At 43.2% G+C, this 14,819-nt stretch overlaps 1 protein-coding gene across 1 annotated transcript in view; it reads left to right on the top strand.

Moving 5' to 3' along the window:
• The window catches only part of SORL1 (sortilin related receptor 1), a 5,131,225-nt gene that overhangs the window by 2,119,525 nt on the left and 2,996,881 nt on the right, over positions 1 to 14,819 (top strand). Inside the window, exon 16 of the mRNA XM_044081038.1 lies at positions 11,137 to 11,222. Within this exon, the coding sequence (XP_043936973.1) occupies positions 11,137 to 11,222 (86 nt within the window). The remainder of the gene's footprint in view (positions 1 to 11,136; positions 11,223 to 14,819) is intronic.

Below are 14,819 nucleotides of genomic sequence, written 5' to 3' on the forward strand. Positions count from 1 at the left end.
AAAACATTGCAGTTATTCCAGGATCACCCTCCCCACAGTGTGATAGCCATCCCGTCCGGCAACATGGTTGTGATGTGATGTATCATCAAGCAAGGAGGAGCAAACAGTGACGATGTATAAATGGGCTTTTAACTTGCAGCACTTTCTGGCAATAATATGTATCCCAAATCATGCCATCTCGTTAGTTGATAAGCTGAGCAGGTGTCTGTTGATGCTGCATGAATGGTCTTTAAGTACATCTATGACAAACATTCTATGTTAGGTAGTCCAATCTCACCTTCATTTTTACATATGGGTTCAGAGCCAATCCTTGGCTCTGATTCTGCCAATTTACAAGCTCGAAGACTTCTGGTTGGCTCGTGGCTAAGCAGGTATCCCATGGTGCACCAGTGTAATCCCCAGATCTCGTTTGCCGCTTCAATAAGTTCGGATGTGCTTCTCTTGGCTCTGGCTAAGTCCTTTTCAGTACTTACATTCTTAGTGGATATTGCATACTTAGTGATATATTAGTGTTATCTTATAGGCCTTTGCCTGAGTTGTCCTTGTGGATTTTTTTGTCACTGTAGTAGTTTTAGTATCCTGTGTGCCAGCTAGGCACCTTTGCACTTTTTTTGCCTAGGTGAAGTGTTTGTTTTGGCGTTTTTTTTCTACTCTTGATCAACAGGGGCTCCTTTTGATTTATTTGTACTGCTCGGGCCTTTGTTGGTCACTGTTGATTGTTAACTTGTTGTCTTTGGTGAGGATCCGCTAAGGTGGTATTTATAAGACCTAGTTTTTCGGTTTCACAGGGCTAGGCCCATTTAACTTAGAGGACCTAGTCCTCGTGTAACCTTTGTATTTGTAGTTTGGACATTTAAAATTTTTTCCTGTGTGACTGAATCTCTGTGTGTATCTGTGTTAAATACTTGGTCTGTTTAAGTTAGAAGACCAAAGTTTTTTTCTTACACCGGGCTAGGCCCGTTTAACTTAGAGGACCTAGTCCTCGTGTAACTCTTCTGCAGGGCTAGGCCTATTTTAGTTAGAGGACCTAGTCCTCATTCTTTCTCTTTATTCCTCTCTCTCCTACTGGTTTTGCGTGTGTGTCTGCAATGTCTAAGGATAGCAAGGAGCATAAACCCTCTGGGTTCAAAAAATGCATGAAATGCTCCCAGAAAATGTCATTAACGGATGGCCACAGTAGCCTTGTCTACTGCTTGGGAGCCATCCATTTGCAGGAATCATGGTTATTCTGTCATGCTTTCTCTCCTAGAGTGTTGCAGAAGAGAAAGAACAACTCAAGGGTCTTCTAAAACCAACCTTTGAGGAAGCTTTATCTAATTCGTCAGCTTCTTCCAAGTCTGCAAAATCCGATCTGAATCCAAACCTAAAGCTTCTAAAAGGCCTTCTCCGGCACCGGCTGGTGTCTGAGTCGCCTTCCAAATTACCAAAACCTGCCTCCTCGACTCCTCAGTCTTCAGAGCTGAAGGAGAGCACCATGGTATCAGAGTTGGTCACAGGTGCTTCGGTGCCGACTTCTGAACCTTTGGAAATAGCAGTTTGCTAATCAAGTCTCCAGGGCCTCCTAGGAAGAGATCCCCTACTTTATCTTCCAGATCTTCTAGGAGCCTTTCGGAAGAAGATGTGGAAAGGGTAGTACTGAGACTCCGGAAGTCGTCTGTTCTGCCTAAACTTTTGTTGGCTCCGACCCAGTCGGTTCTGGAGCCATTCGAGCCAGTTTTGCCCTTGTCTGCGATTCCTCCTATGAGTCATGTTCGCCTTTCAGAGCCAGAGTGCTTGTTACCAACGAAGGAACCCTCCGTTCCGGCTCCCCTTGCTGTTGCATTGGAGCCGAGTTTGGCTCCGACATGCTTGGCTCCATCCGTTGGGTCCAGGGACCGAAGCTCTTCTGTCAGGTCCGATGGGGAGGTTTTGAATCGACCTTCTTCGGTTCTGAGCCTTTCTCTTGGTGCTTCCGCCAGAGTGAGCTCGAACCCTGCATCTATCTCGGAGCTGATGGCTCTGGCTCTGGTGCCAACCTTTGTCTCTTTGGAGCGGGGGAGGTCTTCGAGCTGGAGAGGTTGGCTTTTGAGGTGATGAGCATGCTGTCTCAATCTACAGCCCTTGCCAGTGGTACAAGCACTCTTCCCCCCAGGGCACCCACTTCAGTCTTAGTACCTACTCTCTCCGGAGACAGAAGAGACCCACAGTCTCAGGAGCCACTGGCTGGTGGTCCCCACTTTTCCGAGGCCTCCCCAGAAGGTCCCTTCGAGGAGCCCCCTCGGAAGAGGGTATGCAAGAGGAAGCATATTGACTCCTAGGATGAGTCTCTGACATCGGACACTGACCTCGAGGAGTCTGAAGGATTCCCCAAGTCATCCTCTGATGATGTCTCCTTTGTGGACATCCTGGAGATCCTTAAACAGAGGTGCGACTGGCCCACTGTCAACCCTTCTGATGAGGAGTCATTGTACCTGAAGGCTTTCGGGTCTCAACCCTCTGCCTCCTTGGTGTCTCCACCTTTCGACGGACTAATGGATCTGGTTAGTCGGAAGATGTGGGATACTCCCGATGCCATGGAGCCAGTTCCCAGGAACGAAATAAGTTTCTGTCTGCCCCTCCTGGAAAAGAGTTCTTGTCTAAGGGCATTGCCATAGATGCCATGGTGGTGACGGCAGTCACGAAGAAGGAGTTGGTGGAGACTTCTTCCACTGTTCATCTGCCAAACAAGGAGTCTCAACAGATGGACAGATTTGGGAAGAGTGTATTTAGTTCAGCGGCATTTACACTCCAATCTCTGAACTATCTTACTCACTTCGCAAGGTTGCAGAGGGATCTCCTCAAGGAGTTAGGAGAGTCCATACAGGGTGCTTGTCCTGAGGGAGTTCCTGATAGAGTCTCTGCTCAGTTGTCCACCCTAAATTCTGTGGTTAACTCCTCCATGCGGCTTATCTCCCATGCGGCTGATGGAGCGAGCAGAGCAGCAGGTTCAGGAGTTGCCCTTAAGCGCCACTCCTGGATGCGCCTGTGTAATTTTGCAGAGCCATTGAAGTCCACCTTCACCAATGCCCCGTTTGATGGTTCCTCCTTATTTGGTCCCAAGGTGAAAGAAACACTCACTCAGTGTGAGCAGGAAGGAAATACACTCTCTGCCGTGAGAGACTGTTTTACCGTTCCCTCTCGACCATAGCCCAAAGGTCACATGGGAGGTAAAATGTAGTTCAAAAAGTCCCAGAGGGTCTTTCCGGACACACAGTGAATCCTCCTTCAGAGCCAGAGGAGGAGGAAATGGTAGACATCGCCCTAGAGACAGAGGTGGTCCGCAATACCAGCAAGGCCATGATTCCTTTCGAGGGCAGCCTTATCAGCGCTCCTGATATGGGGCCCGACTGCATTTCTCTGGGGCCAGTCGGGGGTTGCATCTCTTTGTATTCAGAAGCCTGGCTAAATATCACCCAAGACAAGTGGGTACAAAGAGTTGTTACCAGAGGCTATATCATACCCTTTTCCCTTCCACCGTTTGTTCCAAAAAAGATCCCAGATGTTCCACCCAATCACAGGGACCAGGCAACTGTGGGGATCAACAAGTTGCTCTTAAAAGAGTCATCCAGCCCGTGCCAGCAGACCAGACAGGATCCGGAACTTACTCCAGGTTCTTTTTAGTCCCAAAACGAACTAGAGACTGGAGGCCAATTTTGGACCTCAGCAGATTAAATGAATCCGTGAAGAAGGACAAGTTTCAGATGGTCACACTGCAGTCGATACTCCCGTTGTTAGGGAAAGACTATTGGATGTGCTGTCTGGATCTCTAAGATGTCTACTACCATATAAAAATGGACAAGGCGTCAAGGAGATATCTGCGCTTCCGGTTGGGAGCCAGTCATTATCAGTTTCGTGCTCTGCCCTTTGGTCTCACCACAGCCCCCAGGGTGTTCACCAAATGCAAGGCAGTAGTGACAGCTCACTTGAGACGTCAGGGATTCCAGGTGTTTCCGTATTTGGAAGACTGACTCCTGGCTGCCCCCACCAGGCATCTACTCATCCAAAACAGGGATGCCACCATTCAGCTTTGTGCTCAACTAGGGATCTCCATAAACTGGGAAAAATCTGCATTACTGCCCTCGCAATCTGTGATTTTTATAGGCAGAGTAAATATGACAGTTCGTCTCCCCGCTGAAAGAGCACAAAACCTCATCTCACAAGTTCAGCGTCTTCTTCCGCTTCGGAAGGTCAAAGCAAAATGGATTCTTCAGCTTCTCGGTACGATGGCCTCAGCCATTCTGTTAATACCTTTAGCCAGGTTGCACATGAGAATCCTCCAATGACTCCTGTTTTCCCAGTGGTCATTCCAATATCTGCCGCTGAGTCACTCTATCCTGCTGACAGAATCATGTAAAAAGGACCTTCATTGGTGGATAGCCCCCAACCACTTGTTCACGGCAGCTCCCTTTGTTCCTGCCCAACCCGTTGCCACTGTGACCATGGATACCTCCCAGGTCGGGGGGGGCATTATCTTAGCAGGACTGTCCATGGCACATGGCAAGAACACGAGGCTCATCTGCTTATCAGTGTTTTGGAGATGAGGGCGGTGCTTCTGGCGTTGCAAGCACTTCAGGACCTTCTTCCTCCAGGGACAATTGCAATACAGTCGGACAACATGTCGGTTGCGTGGTATATCAACAAACAGGGTGGTACCAGATCTTACCCACTCTGTCGCGAGGTCATACGAGTTTGGGAATGGGCGATTTCTTCCCAGTGCTTTCTGGTGGCAACGCACATTCCGGGGACAACCAATGTGATAGCTGACAAGCTAAGCCGGGCAATCTTACTGCCTCACGATGGTCTCTGAAACGGGAAATAGTGGAGCAGATTTTCCGGAGATGGGGACAGCCTTGCTGCAACCTTTTTGCCAGCCCAGTCAATGCCAAGTGCAGCAGCTATTTTTCCCTAATTCCCTCTTCGGGGGAAACACCCAGAGATGCTCTGGTCCACGATTGGCCCACGGGACTTCTATATGCCTTTCCTCCATTCCCTTTTATCTCCAAAGTAATTCAGAAAGCCAATCGGCTGGGAAGCAAGTTGATCCACATTGCTCCTTACTGGCCTCGTCAGGTCTGGTTCCCCTTCCTCGAGCCTCTTCTGGACGATCCTTGGATTCTGGACCCAGTTCCAGATCTATTGACCCACATGTCGGGTTTGCTACATCCCGCTCTCCACACCCTCAAATTGACAGCATGGCTGCTCCAGTTCCATCTCTAGTTAGGCTTCATGATGTTTTTTCATCAGTATCACATATTCTCTTATCCTCGCATAAACCCTCAACCAGAAGACTGTACAACAGTAAATGGAGAAGGTTTTCTGTTTGGGCACAGAAAGTGAAAGTGGATCCTTACACCGCTCCCATTCCCATGATTCTAGAATTAATTTCGGAGCCTTTTCAACAGGGGTTTGCCATGGCCACCATCAAAGTACAGTTGGTGGCAATCTCTCATTTTTATTTAGGGTCCCCAAATGCCAACCTTATGTCTCATAAGCTATGCAAAACTTTTTTGAGAGGAGCAACTTTACTGAGACCACCATTACAAGAACCTGTGGCTTCTTGGGACTGAAATTTTGTGTTGTCCAAATTGACATCCCCTCCCTTTGAACCTTCTCACTCATCTTTAAAATATTTGTCTTGGAAGACTGTGTTTTTAGTAGCTATTACGTCAGCCAGATGTGTATCTGAGCTACAAGCCCCGTCTTTTAAGCCACCTTATTTAATCTTTCATAAAGACAGGGTATCTTTACGTACCGATCCCTCGTTTGTTCCCAAAGTTTGTTCTGCTGCCACCTTAAATCAGTCCATTGAGCTTCCAGTTTTCTTTCCCAGTCACTGCAATGCAGCTGAATATCGTTTCCACCAGCTGGACGTTCATAGATAGCTACGTTTTTATTTGCAACGGACCAAAGAATTTCGGAAGTCAGACCAGCTATTCATTTCTTTTTCCGACTCCAGATTGGGCTTACCAGTTTCTAAGGTGACATTGTCTAATTGGATTTCTAGTTGCATAGCCTTCATCTACAATTCGGAGGACAAACCTTTACCCTACAGGATCAAGGCTCACTCTACCAGGTCTCTGTCTACCTCTGCAGCCTTTCAAGCCAGGGTACCACTTGATCATATTTGTGCAGCAGCTACGTGGGCTACCCCTCATACCTTTATTACTCATTATAAGTTGGATTTGGCATCCAGGGGTAGAGCATCCTTTGCCTCGACGGTGCTCAGGAGCATTTTCCAATGAGCCACCCAAGAATAAGGCGCTAGGGACGCAGTCTCATATGTAAAAATGAAGGTGAGATTGGACTACCTAACATAAAGAAGTTATGTACTCACCATAACGTTCCATAACGTTTAAAAACATCTAATAAAATTAATTTTCATGCAGTTACTTGTTAAAAGCATAATACATAAGTATAAAAAGTACAAAAAACTGTTACATATATATATATATATATATATATATATATATATATATATATAGACAAATAATTACATCTACACATTTAGAAATACTATACACTTAATACTATAAATTTTCTCTCTGCCTCTTGGTCAAAACTGGTTTTAAACTGACTGTCCCATTAAGGCCTGTATATATATATAGTATTATAGTATATATATTATAGTATTAAGTGTATAGTATTTCTAAATGTGTAGATGTAATTATTTGTCTAGATATATATATATATATATATATATATATATATATATATATATATATATATGTAACAGTTTTTTGTACTTTTTCTACTTATGTATTATGCTTTTAACAAGTAACTGCATGAAAATTAATTTTATTAGATGTTTTTAAATTGAATTTGCATATTTAATTATAGTGGTCCTTTGAATGGCTGGCTTGATCATGTGATTATAATGGTCCTCTATTTGAATGTGTTAATGTGTTGTGATTTTGTATGCTGATGAAGGGTGTAAACCTGAAAGCTTCATTAAAAGTTTCTTGTTTGTGACTATCGTGCAATTGCACTGGTGCACCATGAGATACCTGCTTAGCCATGAGCCAACCAGAAGTCCTCGAGCTTCTAAATCATCTGAGTCGGAGCCGAGGATCGGCTCCGAACCCATATGTACAAATGAAGGGTGAGATGGACTACCAACATGGAACGTTATGGTGAGTACATAACTTCTTTTTTTCTTCATTGAGAGAAGCATTGCTGTGATCTCTTCACCGCATCTTCTAAGTTCCATGATGAAATACAGCAACCTTTTTCCTTTTATCCCTCCTCAGAGTCTGACTCCCAGGAATTTTCTTGTCTACTCTTGACCCCTAGGTCTTCTTTATAAACTCCCTTTTCTACCACTTGATCAAATGCATCTGGAAAGCCAGTCTGTGGAGAGCCAAAGTTAATTCTTGTAGTTTCATATTGGCCTTGGGAAGTTGGGTTCCCCTACTTTGCCTTCATTTGGTAAGAAAACTTCTCCTTCTAAAGCCTCATCCAAGGCTCCTCTTGCTTCTGTTTGACTTGCCTCATCAGGACTCTCCCTGAAGCTAACCTCATGGTGGTTCCTCTTCCATTAATGGCCAGGGGCCTTGATTACCCGAAAAGGGTAGTCCATTTGTAGTTAGGTTTGCACAAGCCTTCCACCTGGAAAAAAATTATAAAGAGAAGTGGTTTAAGTTATTCTCAACAAGAATTTATTTGTTTGATCAAGGCTCCTGTTTTTCCAGAGTGAAAGTTCACCTAGTTGCCATTTATGCATATCCTCAGTATATTTACCAATCATCTTTGCACTCTTGACATGACTATTAAGCCTTTCTAAGAGGAGTCTTTATATCTAGGCCCCTGTATAAATATCCTTCCCCATCTGGATCCTACACTTTGTTCTTAATTTCATCTTCATTCAAACCTGCAGTGAAAAAGGATCTTAATGTCCATCTTGAAAAACAGCTTTTTCTAGTGCCAGTTACCAAAACAAGATGATGTTTCAAACTAAGTCCTCTTTCTTCAAAGCTACCATATTTCATCTTTCACAAAGATGGGGTAGTACTTAGAAAAGACCCAGCATTCATGCAAAAGTAGCAACAGATCACAATCTTAACTAGACTGTCAGTCTTCTAGTATACTTTATTCTGCACTGTAATTTCTTGCTCTGAGAGGCATAGCCCATCCCTGCAAGACCAAGCTTGGTGGCACCTCTACCTGCACCCAGTCAGCCCTTTTGTTTCACATTCATAGGAACTGGGAATTTCTGGGTGAAATAAGAGCCCTATGGCTCATGTGTTTCTGTCCAGAAATCTCCAGTGAGCTCAGCTGCTGACAGCAAGAGTCAGGTGGTAGGGAGTAGCTAGCTGGCCTATACCGTCCCCCAGAGGAGCAGCCCCCTTCCCTGTGGCTGCTGTTCCATACTCCTGAGGCATGCTGAATTCTTCTCCGTTCAATGTGGTACACATCAGTGTGGATTCAGTAGACTTGATACCTGTTGGAAAGATGCCTAGTGCTGCTACTAGGTGTCACCTGTGTAACAAGCCAGCACCAACTCCATGTCCCCAGGATGGACAATGCAGCAACGGCTACTCACTCCCAGCCTTCTTTGCCAGGATCTGCAACCTGCAACATAGTCAGAACTTTATTCCTGCATGCCACAGAGCTGAGTTGCAGGACACATTATTTCAAGACGACCTATCCCGTTTTGCTTGGGACTTGGCACACCTTTTACAGTGTACATACTTGGTCATGTAGGATAGAAGTTATGCACTTAACCATTACCATAGATCCTGCTGATCATTGTCCATATACTGTAGTACACTCACCCATCTGCCCCCCCCCCCACCAAATTATCACCTGTGCACTGGCTTGTGGGTTACCAGAGGCTGTCAGGTAATAGTATGTCCGTTTTAAAGCAACACTTTCTTATTGTATAAATTACAGCAGCCACTTGTTTTTTATAGCAGCCACTCATTATCTGAAGAGGAAGGCAGTGCATTGAAGAGGAAGGCAGTGCATTATGGGAGGTGAGGTGCTTGAGCATACAGTACATTGAAAAATTGCAGGGAAAATGGTCCTTGCAGTGACCAAGTCCATCTGTTACAATATAATGATCAAAGTGATCTATCATCATGGTAAGTACGCAACTTTTGTTTATAAGGTGTTAAACTCTGGCCTAAAGGAGGAAGCTCATTGATTCTTTCACTACCCTTTTTTTTATGACTAATCAAGTTTTTTTTATAACTCTGATCATATCGATTAACAGCTCACTCCTGTGTTGCATCTCGAAAATGTCAGTTTGTACTTAGTGGGCTTATCTAGTTCACCTTTTCTTACAGTATTTATTAAGCTGAAAAACAACAACAACAAAAAACAGCATTGTAAGAAGTGCTTTTTTTTCATAGAGAATATCATAACATCGTGGATCAGTCTTCCCGAGGGAGGCAGTGTGGTTAGAAATGATAATTAAAAATACAAAGGACACTCACAAGGGTTTTTTTTTTTTTTTTTTTTTTTTTGGAAGGAGATCAATTTGTGATTTAACTTGGATCTGCAGCTGAGAAAATTTATCCTGCAGAGCAGATCAAATGTTTAACTCTTACTTCATTGCTATTTTACTTTTTATGAAAGTGTTTGATCCTGCTTTAGCACTACAGACATTTTTAAGTCTTGGTTTTGATGTTCTTTGAACAGACTATCAAATCAGTGACTTGACGTGTGTTGGTACAGAGTAGCTGTCTGGTGTTAAAATTATCAGGTTAGCATATATCTTAACTACCAACAGAACTGTGGGTCACAAAACATTAACTGGTAAAAGCATTATTTAAACAAGTATCGGAAAAAAGGTCTACTAGTTTTTGGTTTACTATCGAATATCGCATTGTACAAAGGGTATGTCGCTTGTGCATTAGCTAGTTGTTTGCTGATGGTCAGTTGGATGAAGCATTCTTTCATCAAAGTCACTGCAGGGAAAATTGCCTTTACCTCAAGGTGCGATGACACTGGCATTTAGTTAGAGGTGCTCTGCATGAAAAATAGCCCATCACAGAAAATACAACTTAACATTTTAAAATTTGAACAGTATTCACTTTGTTTTACATCATTGTGTTGACTTAGATCTCATAGTAATTCATAGTCACTTGAAATCACAGTCATTATTTTTGCTTTCCTGCAAGACCAAGTCTGGTGGCTTCTCTACCTGCAGCCAGTCAGTCCATTTGTGTCACAGCTGTTGGAAGTCAAGGGATTCCCAGGCAGGTGAGAACCCTTTGGCCTATTCATTCCTGCCTGGAAATCTCCCATGATGTCATCTGCTGGTAGCAAGAGTCAGGTGGTAGGAAGTGGCGAGAAAATTGAGGCCTGCCCTCTTCCCCTGATGGACCCCCCCACCCCATTGCAGTGGCTTTTTCAAGCTCCACTGCATATGCCTTCTGAGGTTTTTCCTTTGCTCACAGTGTGACTTGGACATGACACAGTGGCTTTGATAGATTGGAACTCCATGGGATAGCCACTTAATGGTCACATTAGGTGTTACACATGTGGCAAGCCAGGGCCACCTTTCTTCCCCCAGTATGTGCAAGCTGGCTGTGGTCGCTCACTCCCATCCTCCTCTGACAGCTCCTAAAAGTGCCCGAACCACTATTCAAACTACTGTCACCTACAGTGTAGTCTGAGCTTTATCCTTCTAAGATGACATAGAGTGGTTGAAATGATCATTGTTAGTGTTACCCGAGATCTTTAGTGTGACGGCTACTGTCTATCTTGACAACATCGGAGTCCCCAGGAGAATAGGTTTTTTATAAAGACAACATATTGGTGTTCATCTAAGAACTTTATTCTCAAGTACAGGGAAGAGGTAACCAATTAGGTAGTTATTCCAGTTTCATACAATTGTATATATTTGTGCTCTTTGTAAAGGAAAAATGTTGGCTTACATCTGACCAGCTTTGCAAAATATAAGCTGAAGTATGAAATATTTGTCTTTGTACAGTCATTAATCATAATTTCTTTTCTGAAGTTTACTCTGATTTTACTCCAGTTAATGTTTGTTTCAGTTTTAAGAGTGGACGTATGACTGCTAAATTTTACAGCATTTTCTTTTGTGTAGCACCATACATTTTTGAACTACTTGAATGATCATAATGGTTCTCTCTGTTTTTTCCCCAATTGTAGCTACCGTAAGATTTCTGGAGACACCTGTAATGGTGGGGAAGTTGAATCCCGATTGGAAGGAGAACTAGTTCCCTGCCCTCTGGAAGGTAACTAAATTATGTTAATTTATCTGTATTTGGCAAGTTTTTTTATTTATTTATTTTTTTTTATATAGAATAGTTTGAAGCTGTACTTTCTGAACTGGCCTACAGAGTTTTACAAGATATTTTACCTGTTCCTGTCTGTCTAGTAATCATAACTTTTGGGTTGTCCCCCTAGGATAGGACAAAAAAAAACTGGCTTCAACTTCAGAATATTTAAGCAGTAGCCAGAAGTCCCACTCTGGCAGCTCACAAGCTGACTGAAAAGTTAAGCAGTCTAAATTTGTTGCTCATCTTACTAATGTGCTAAGGTCTGGTATATTATTTACATGTGTTACATGTTTTAAAATGTCTGTTTATGGATATGGTGGTCCATTTCTTGGAATAGTAATATGCAGGATGTTATCATCTGCCCAGGATAACCACTCTAATTGATAATCTAATATGTATGCGATGTCACTGTGGTGAAAAACTGGAAAACAAATAGCTGATATTGCCTTTTCTGTCCATTCCTCAACTGATGGGGTCTTGTATCTGATGTAGGCTGCTTTTTCTAGACTCATGATCTATAGCTCAAGCTCCTCCCCTTATCCCTCCAGCTATTCTTAACATTACCTCAGATTTTGTTTGCCACAGAGTACAGGTGTGATTCTTTGGCTCAGGCTTACCTTCAGCTAAGTGCGTTATTTTCTCTGCCAAATATCTTCCTTCTTACCTTTTGATGCTGTGATAGTGTACTGCTAGTGTAGAACTCTTTCCTCCCCTAACAAAAAAAAAAGCTTTAGTCTAGGTCTTATTCATGCCTTCAGTGTGTTTCTGTTTTCATCTTCTTAGTGATTAATAGCTAGTAATTGTCGCCATTATTTGTTTTTATATACATTCTTTATTACCTTTTAGTTTTGACTTACTGTCTACTGTACAGTTTCCATCTTGTTTAGTAATTATCAGACAAACGTACTGATTTTAAGAAATGCTAGCTTATAGCCACAAGTGCCTAAGTGCGATTCACACCTTTAGAGTCTTTGGAAGCAGCACATCTGGAAAAAGATTGTTCAATTTGCACATCCTGTTGCCACAGAGCCATGCTTGAACGATGCAGTAAGCTCATTCTGAGGGTTCTATTACATTGAGGAGAACCTTCAAAATCTGCATCTGGAACATCACTGTCCATGAAAAACTCCTCAGAAAAACATAAGGGGGACAGGGTGATAGGCCCAAAGAAAAGGGAAGAAAGACAAGGAAGCGTTTCTCTGGCGACTTTCCATCATCAGTGTTACCTGTGACTTATTACTAAACTTTTCAAGCCTTCAGATCCTAAAATTGCCCTGGATCCTATTCCGGTATGATTGAGAACTCCTCCCTTACTGGAGTCAAGGTTTTCCCAAGATCCTGTCTCTCCTAGGCTGCATTCCCCCTTCTTAGGAGAGACCCATGCAAAAAACTTAAAGGCCACCCTCCACATTTTCCTTAAAGTCCGTTATGTCTGACAGAAGCTGATGTGGATAGAATGATAAGGAAGTTCCTCAGGACTCAAATTCGTTTGGGAGGTCTCCTGTCTCAATCTCCCATAGGACTTGTGAGCTTTGGACCCTCTCCTTTGCCCACAATTACTCCTTCTCTGATCGACTTCTGAGTTCAAAGTTGCTGATCTGAGGAGTTCTGGTTTGTCCATGTCAGATCCAAAGTTGAGGAGTTCTGGTTTGTCCATGTCAGATCCAAAGTTGTGGTCATCTTCAACTCTGGCATCTTCTCTGATTCAACTGGCTCCAGTTTCAAAGGAGCTGAAGGATCTCTGAGCTGAAGTTTCAGTGCAGAGTTTGAGGGTAATACTTCAACTCCGAAGCTGTCGGAGCTGTCCCTTCCCCTTGAAACTTCTACGCTACATAGCTCAGCTCTGTTCTCAGAGCAGGGATGGAGTGGTTCCCACGGTCATATTGGTGTGTCAGCTTCGGTGCCTACCAGGGTGGTCTTGCCTTCCTCCTCGACTTCTACCTTTGAGGCAGTTGAGAGAGTGCTTTCCAAGGCTGGAGACCGGACATCTCTATCCCTCTGGACTCTACCCACTCCACAACTGAAAGCCTTAGATCCTGATCCTACAAAGTATATTCCATTGGGACAGTCAGTTCACACTAGCCTTCATACAGCCCTCATTAAGGATACCCCTCAGACTTCCATATCCTCTCTGGAACTCCTCCCCCATGGAGGTTTTTCGGAAGCACAAGTGTAAGAGGAGACACGTTGACTCCCCCCAAGAATATGTGACAGAGCTGCTCGGCTAGCATCTTTTGCCAGAGGTCCAGAGTGATTCTGCTTTAATCAGGGAAATAAGTATATACTTTGTGTTTCTTTTGCCCTTTTTTAAACTGCATTGTGTCTGATTACTGCATTATTTCTGCTTTTTCGCTGTTGTGACTGCATTATTTTCTGCACATTTTCAACTGTATTATCAGCCTAGATAGCATATCCTGTTCTGATGTCAATTTTCATTCCCCAACATATTAGTCCGCATCTGATCCAACTTGACAACTGTTTCACAGCTTGTGGATAGTACAAGTTCTCGAGCTCCTCCCTTACCCATGATGCTGTAGTCCCCCTCATTCCCCAAATCTCGTTTGCCAGCATTGTGGAGAAACATGGTTGCTGCAGCTCTCGTGTGCTTTTTCAAAAATGATAAGTTGTTATATTTTTTTCTTATTTCTATCAAGCCTTTGATTGTTATCCTCCCTTTACCTTTTCATACGTCATTATTTTTATCAGTGGTAGTTCTTAATTACCAACATGTCTTCTTTTTGTGTCTTACTGTTTGTCTGTATTTTTCCTTTGTGATAGTGTTTTGGCATTTACTGTGAATAGTTCTCAATTACCATAGTTGGTAATTTTTTTTCCCCTTACCGCTAGTTGGTATTTCTTAATACCATTCTTGATACCTGTATTTTTTTGTTTAGTTCTATTTAAAAAAAAAAAGTACTTGTAGTAGTTTTTGCTGTTCTGGTGTAGCTTTATCATCTTATTCTATTGTACTGTGGTTGTTGTAGGTTATTATCATTTTTTTATTATGCCGGTAAACAGTCCTGTTTTAAGAAATGCACAAATGCAGCCATGAGATCCCATTATCCGATGATCATAGTCTGAGAGTATATTGCTTGGGACCCAAACATTTGCAAGCTTCACGCTCCATTTGTAAGGCTTTTAACTCAAGAGCACTGATTGACAGGAAGAACAAATTAATCCTCAAGGGCCTTCTTCCTTCTGCCTTTAGATAATCACTGACTGGAGTTCAAGCCTCCAAACCTGAGAGAATGGTGGCAAAAAAGAGACCTTCTGAACAACCTGGCTCTCTTAATCTTCTTCGGATCTGACCTCAGTACCACAGAAGAAGACTCAAAAAAATCTTTGGATCCGACACATAAGTCTTTGGATCCCATGACTTCAGCCTTCAGGTCTGTCTGTTCGGATCCAACCCATTCAGAGCCTAAACAACTACCTAGGAAAAGGTATGCATCTTCCGTGGATCCAGTACCTTCTCGGATCCCATTGCCTTTCCTGGAAGGACACCATTCTCCCTCCATAGCCTCTTCCCATTCATCCAGAAGTCTTACAGAA

This window comes from Protopterus annectens, chromosome 8.part0 (genome assembly GCF_019279795.1).
Source record: "Protopterus annectens isolate FY-2018-M chromosome 8.part0, PAN1.0, whole genome shotgun sequence".
Taxonomy (NCBI): domain Eukaryota; kingdom Metazoa; phylum Chordata; order Ceratodontiformes; family Protopteridae; genus Protopterus; species Protopterus annectens.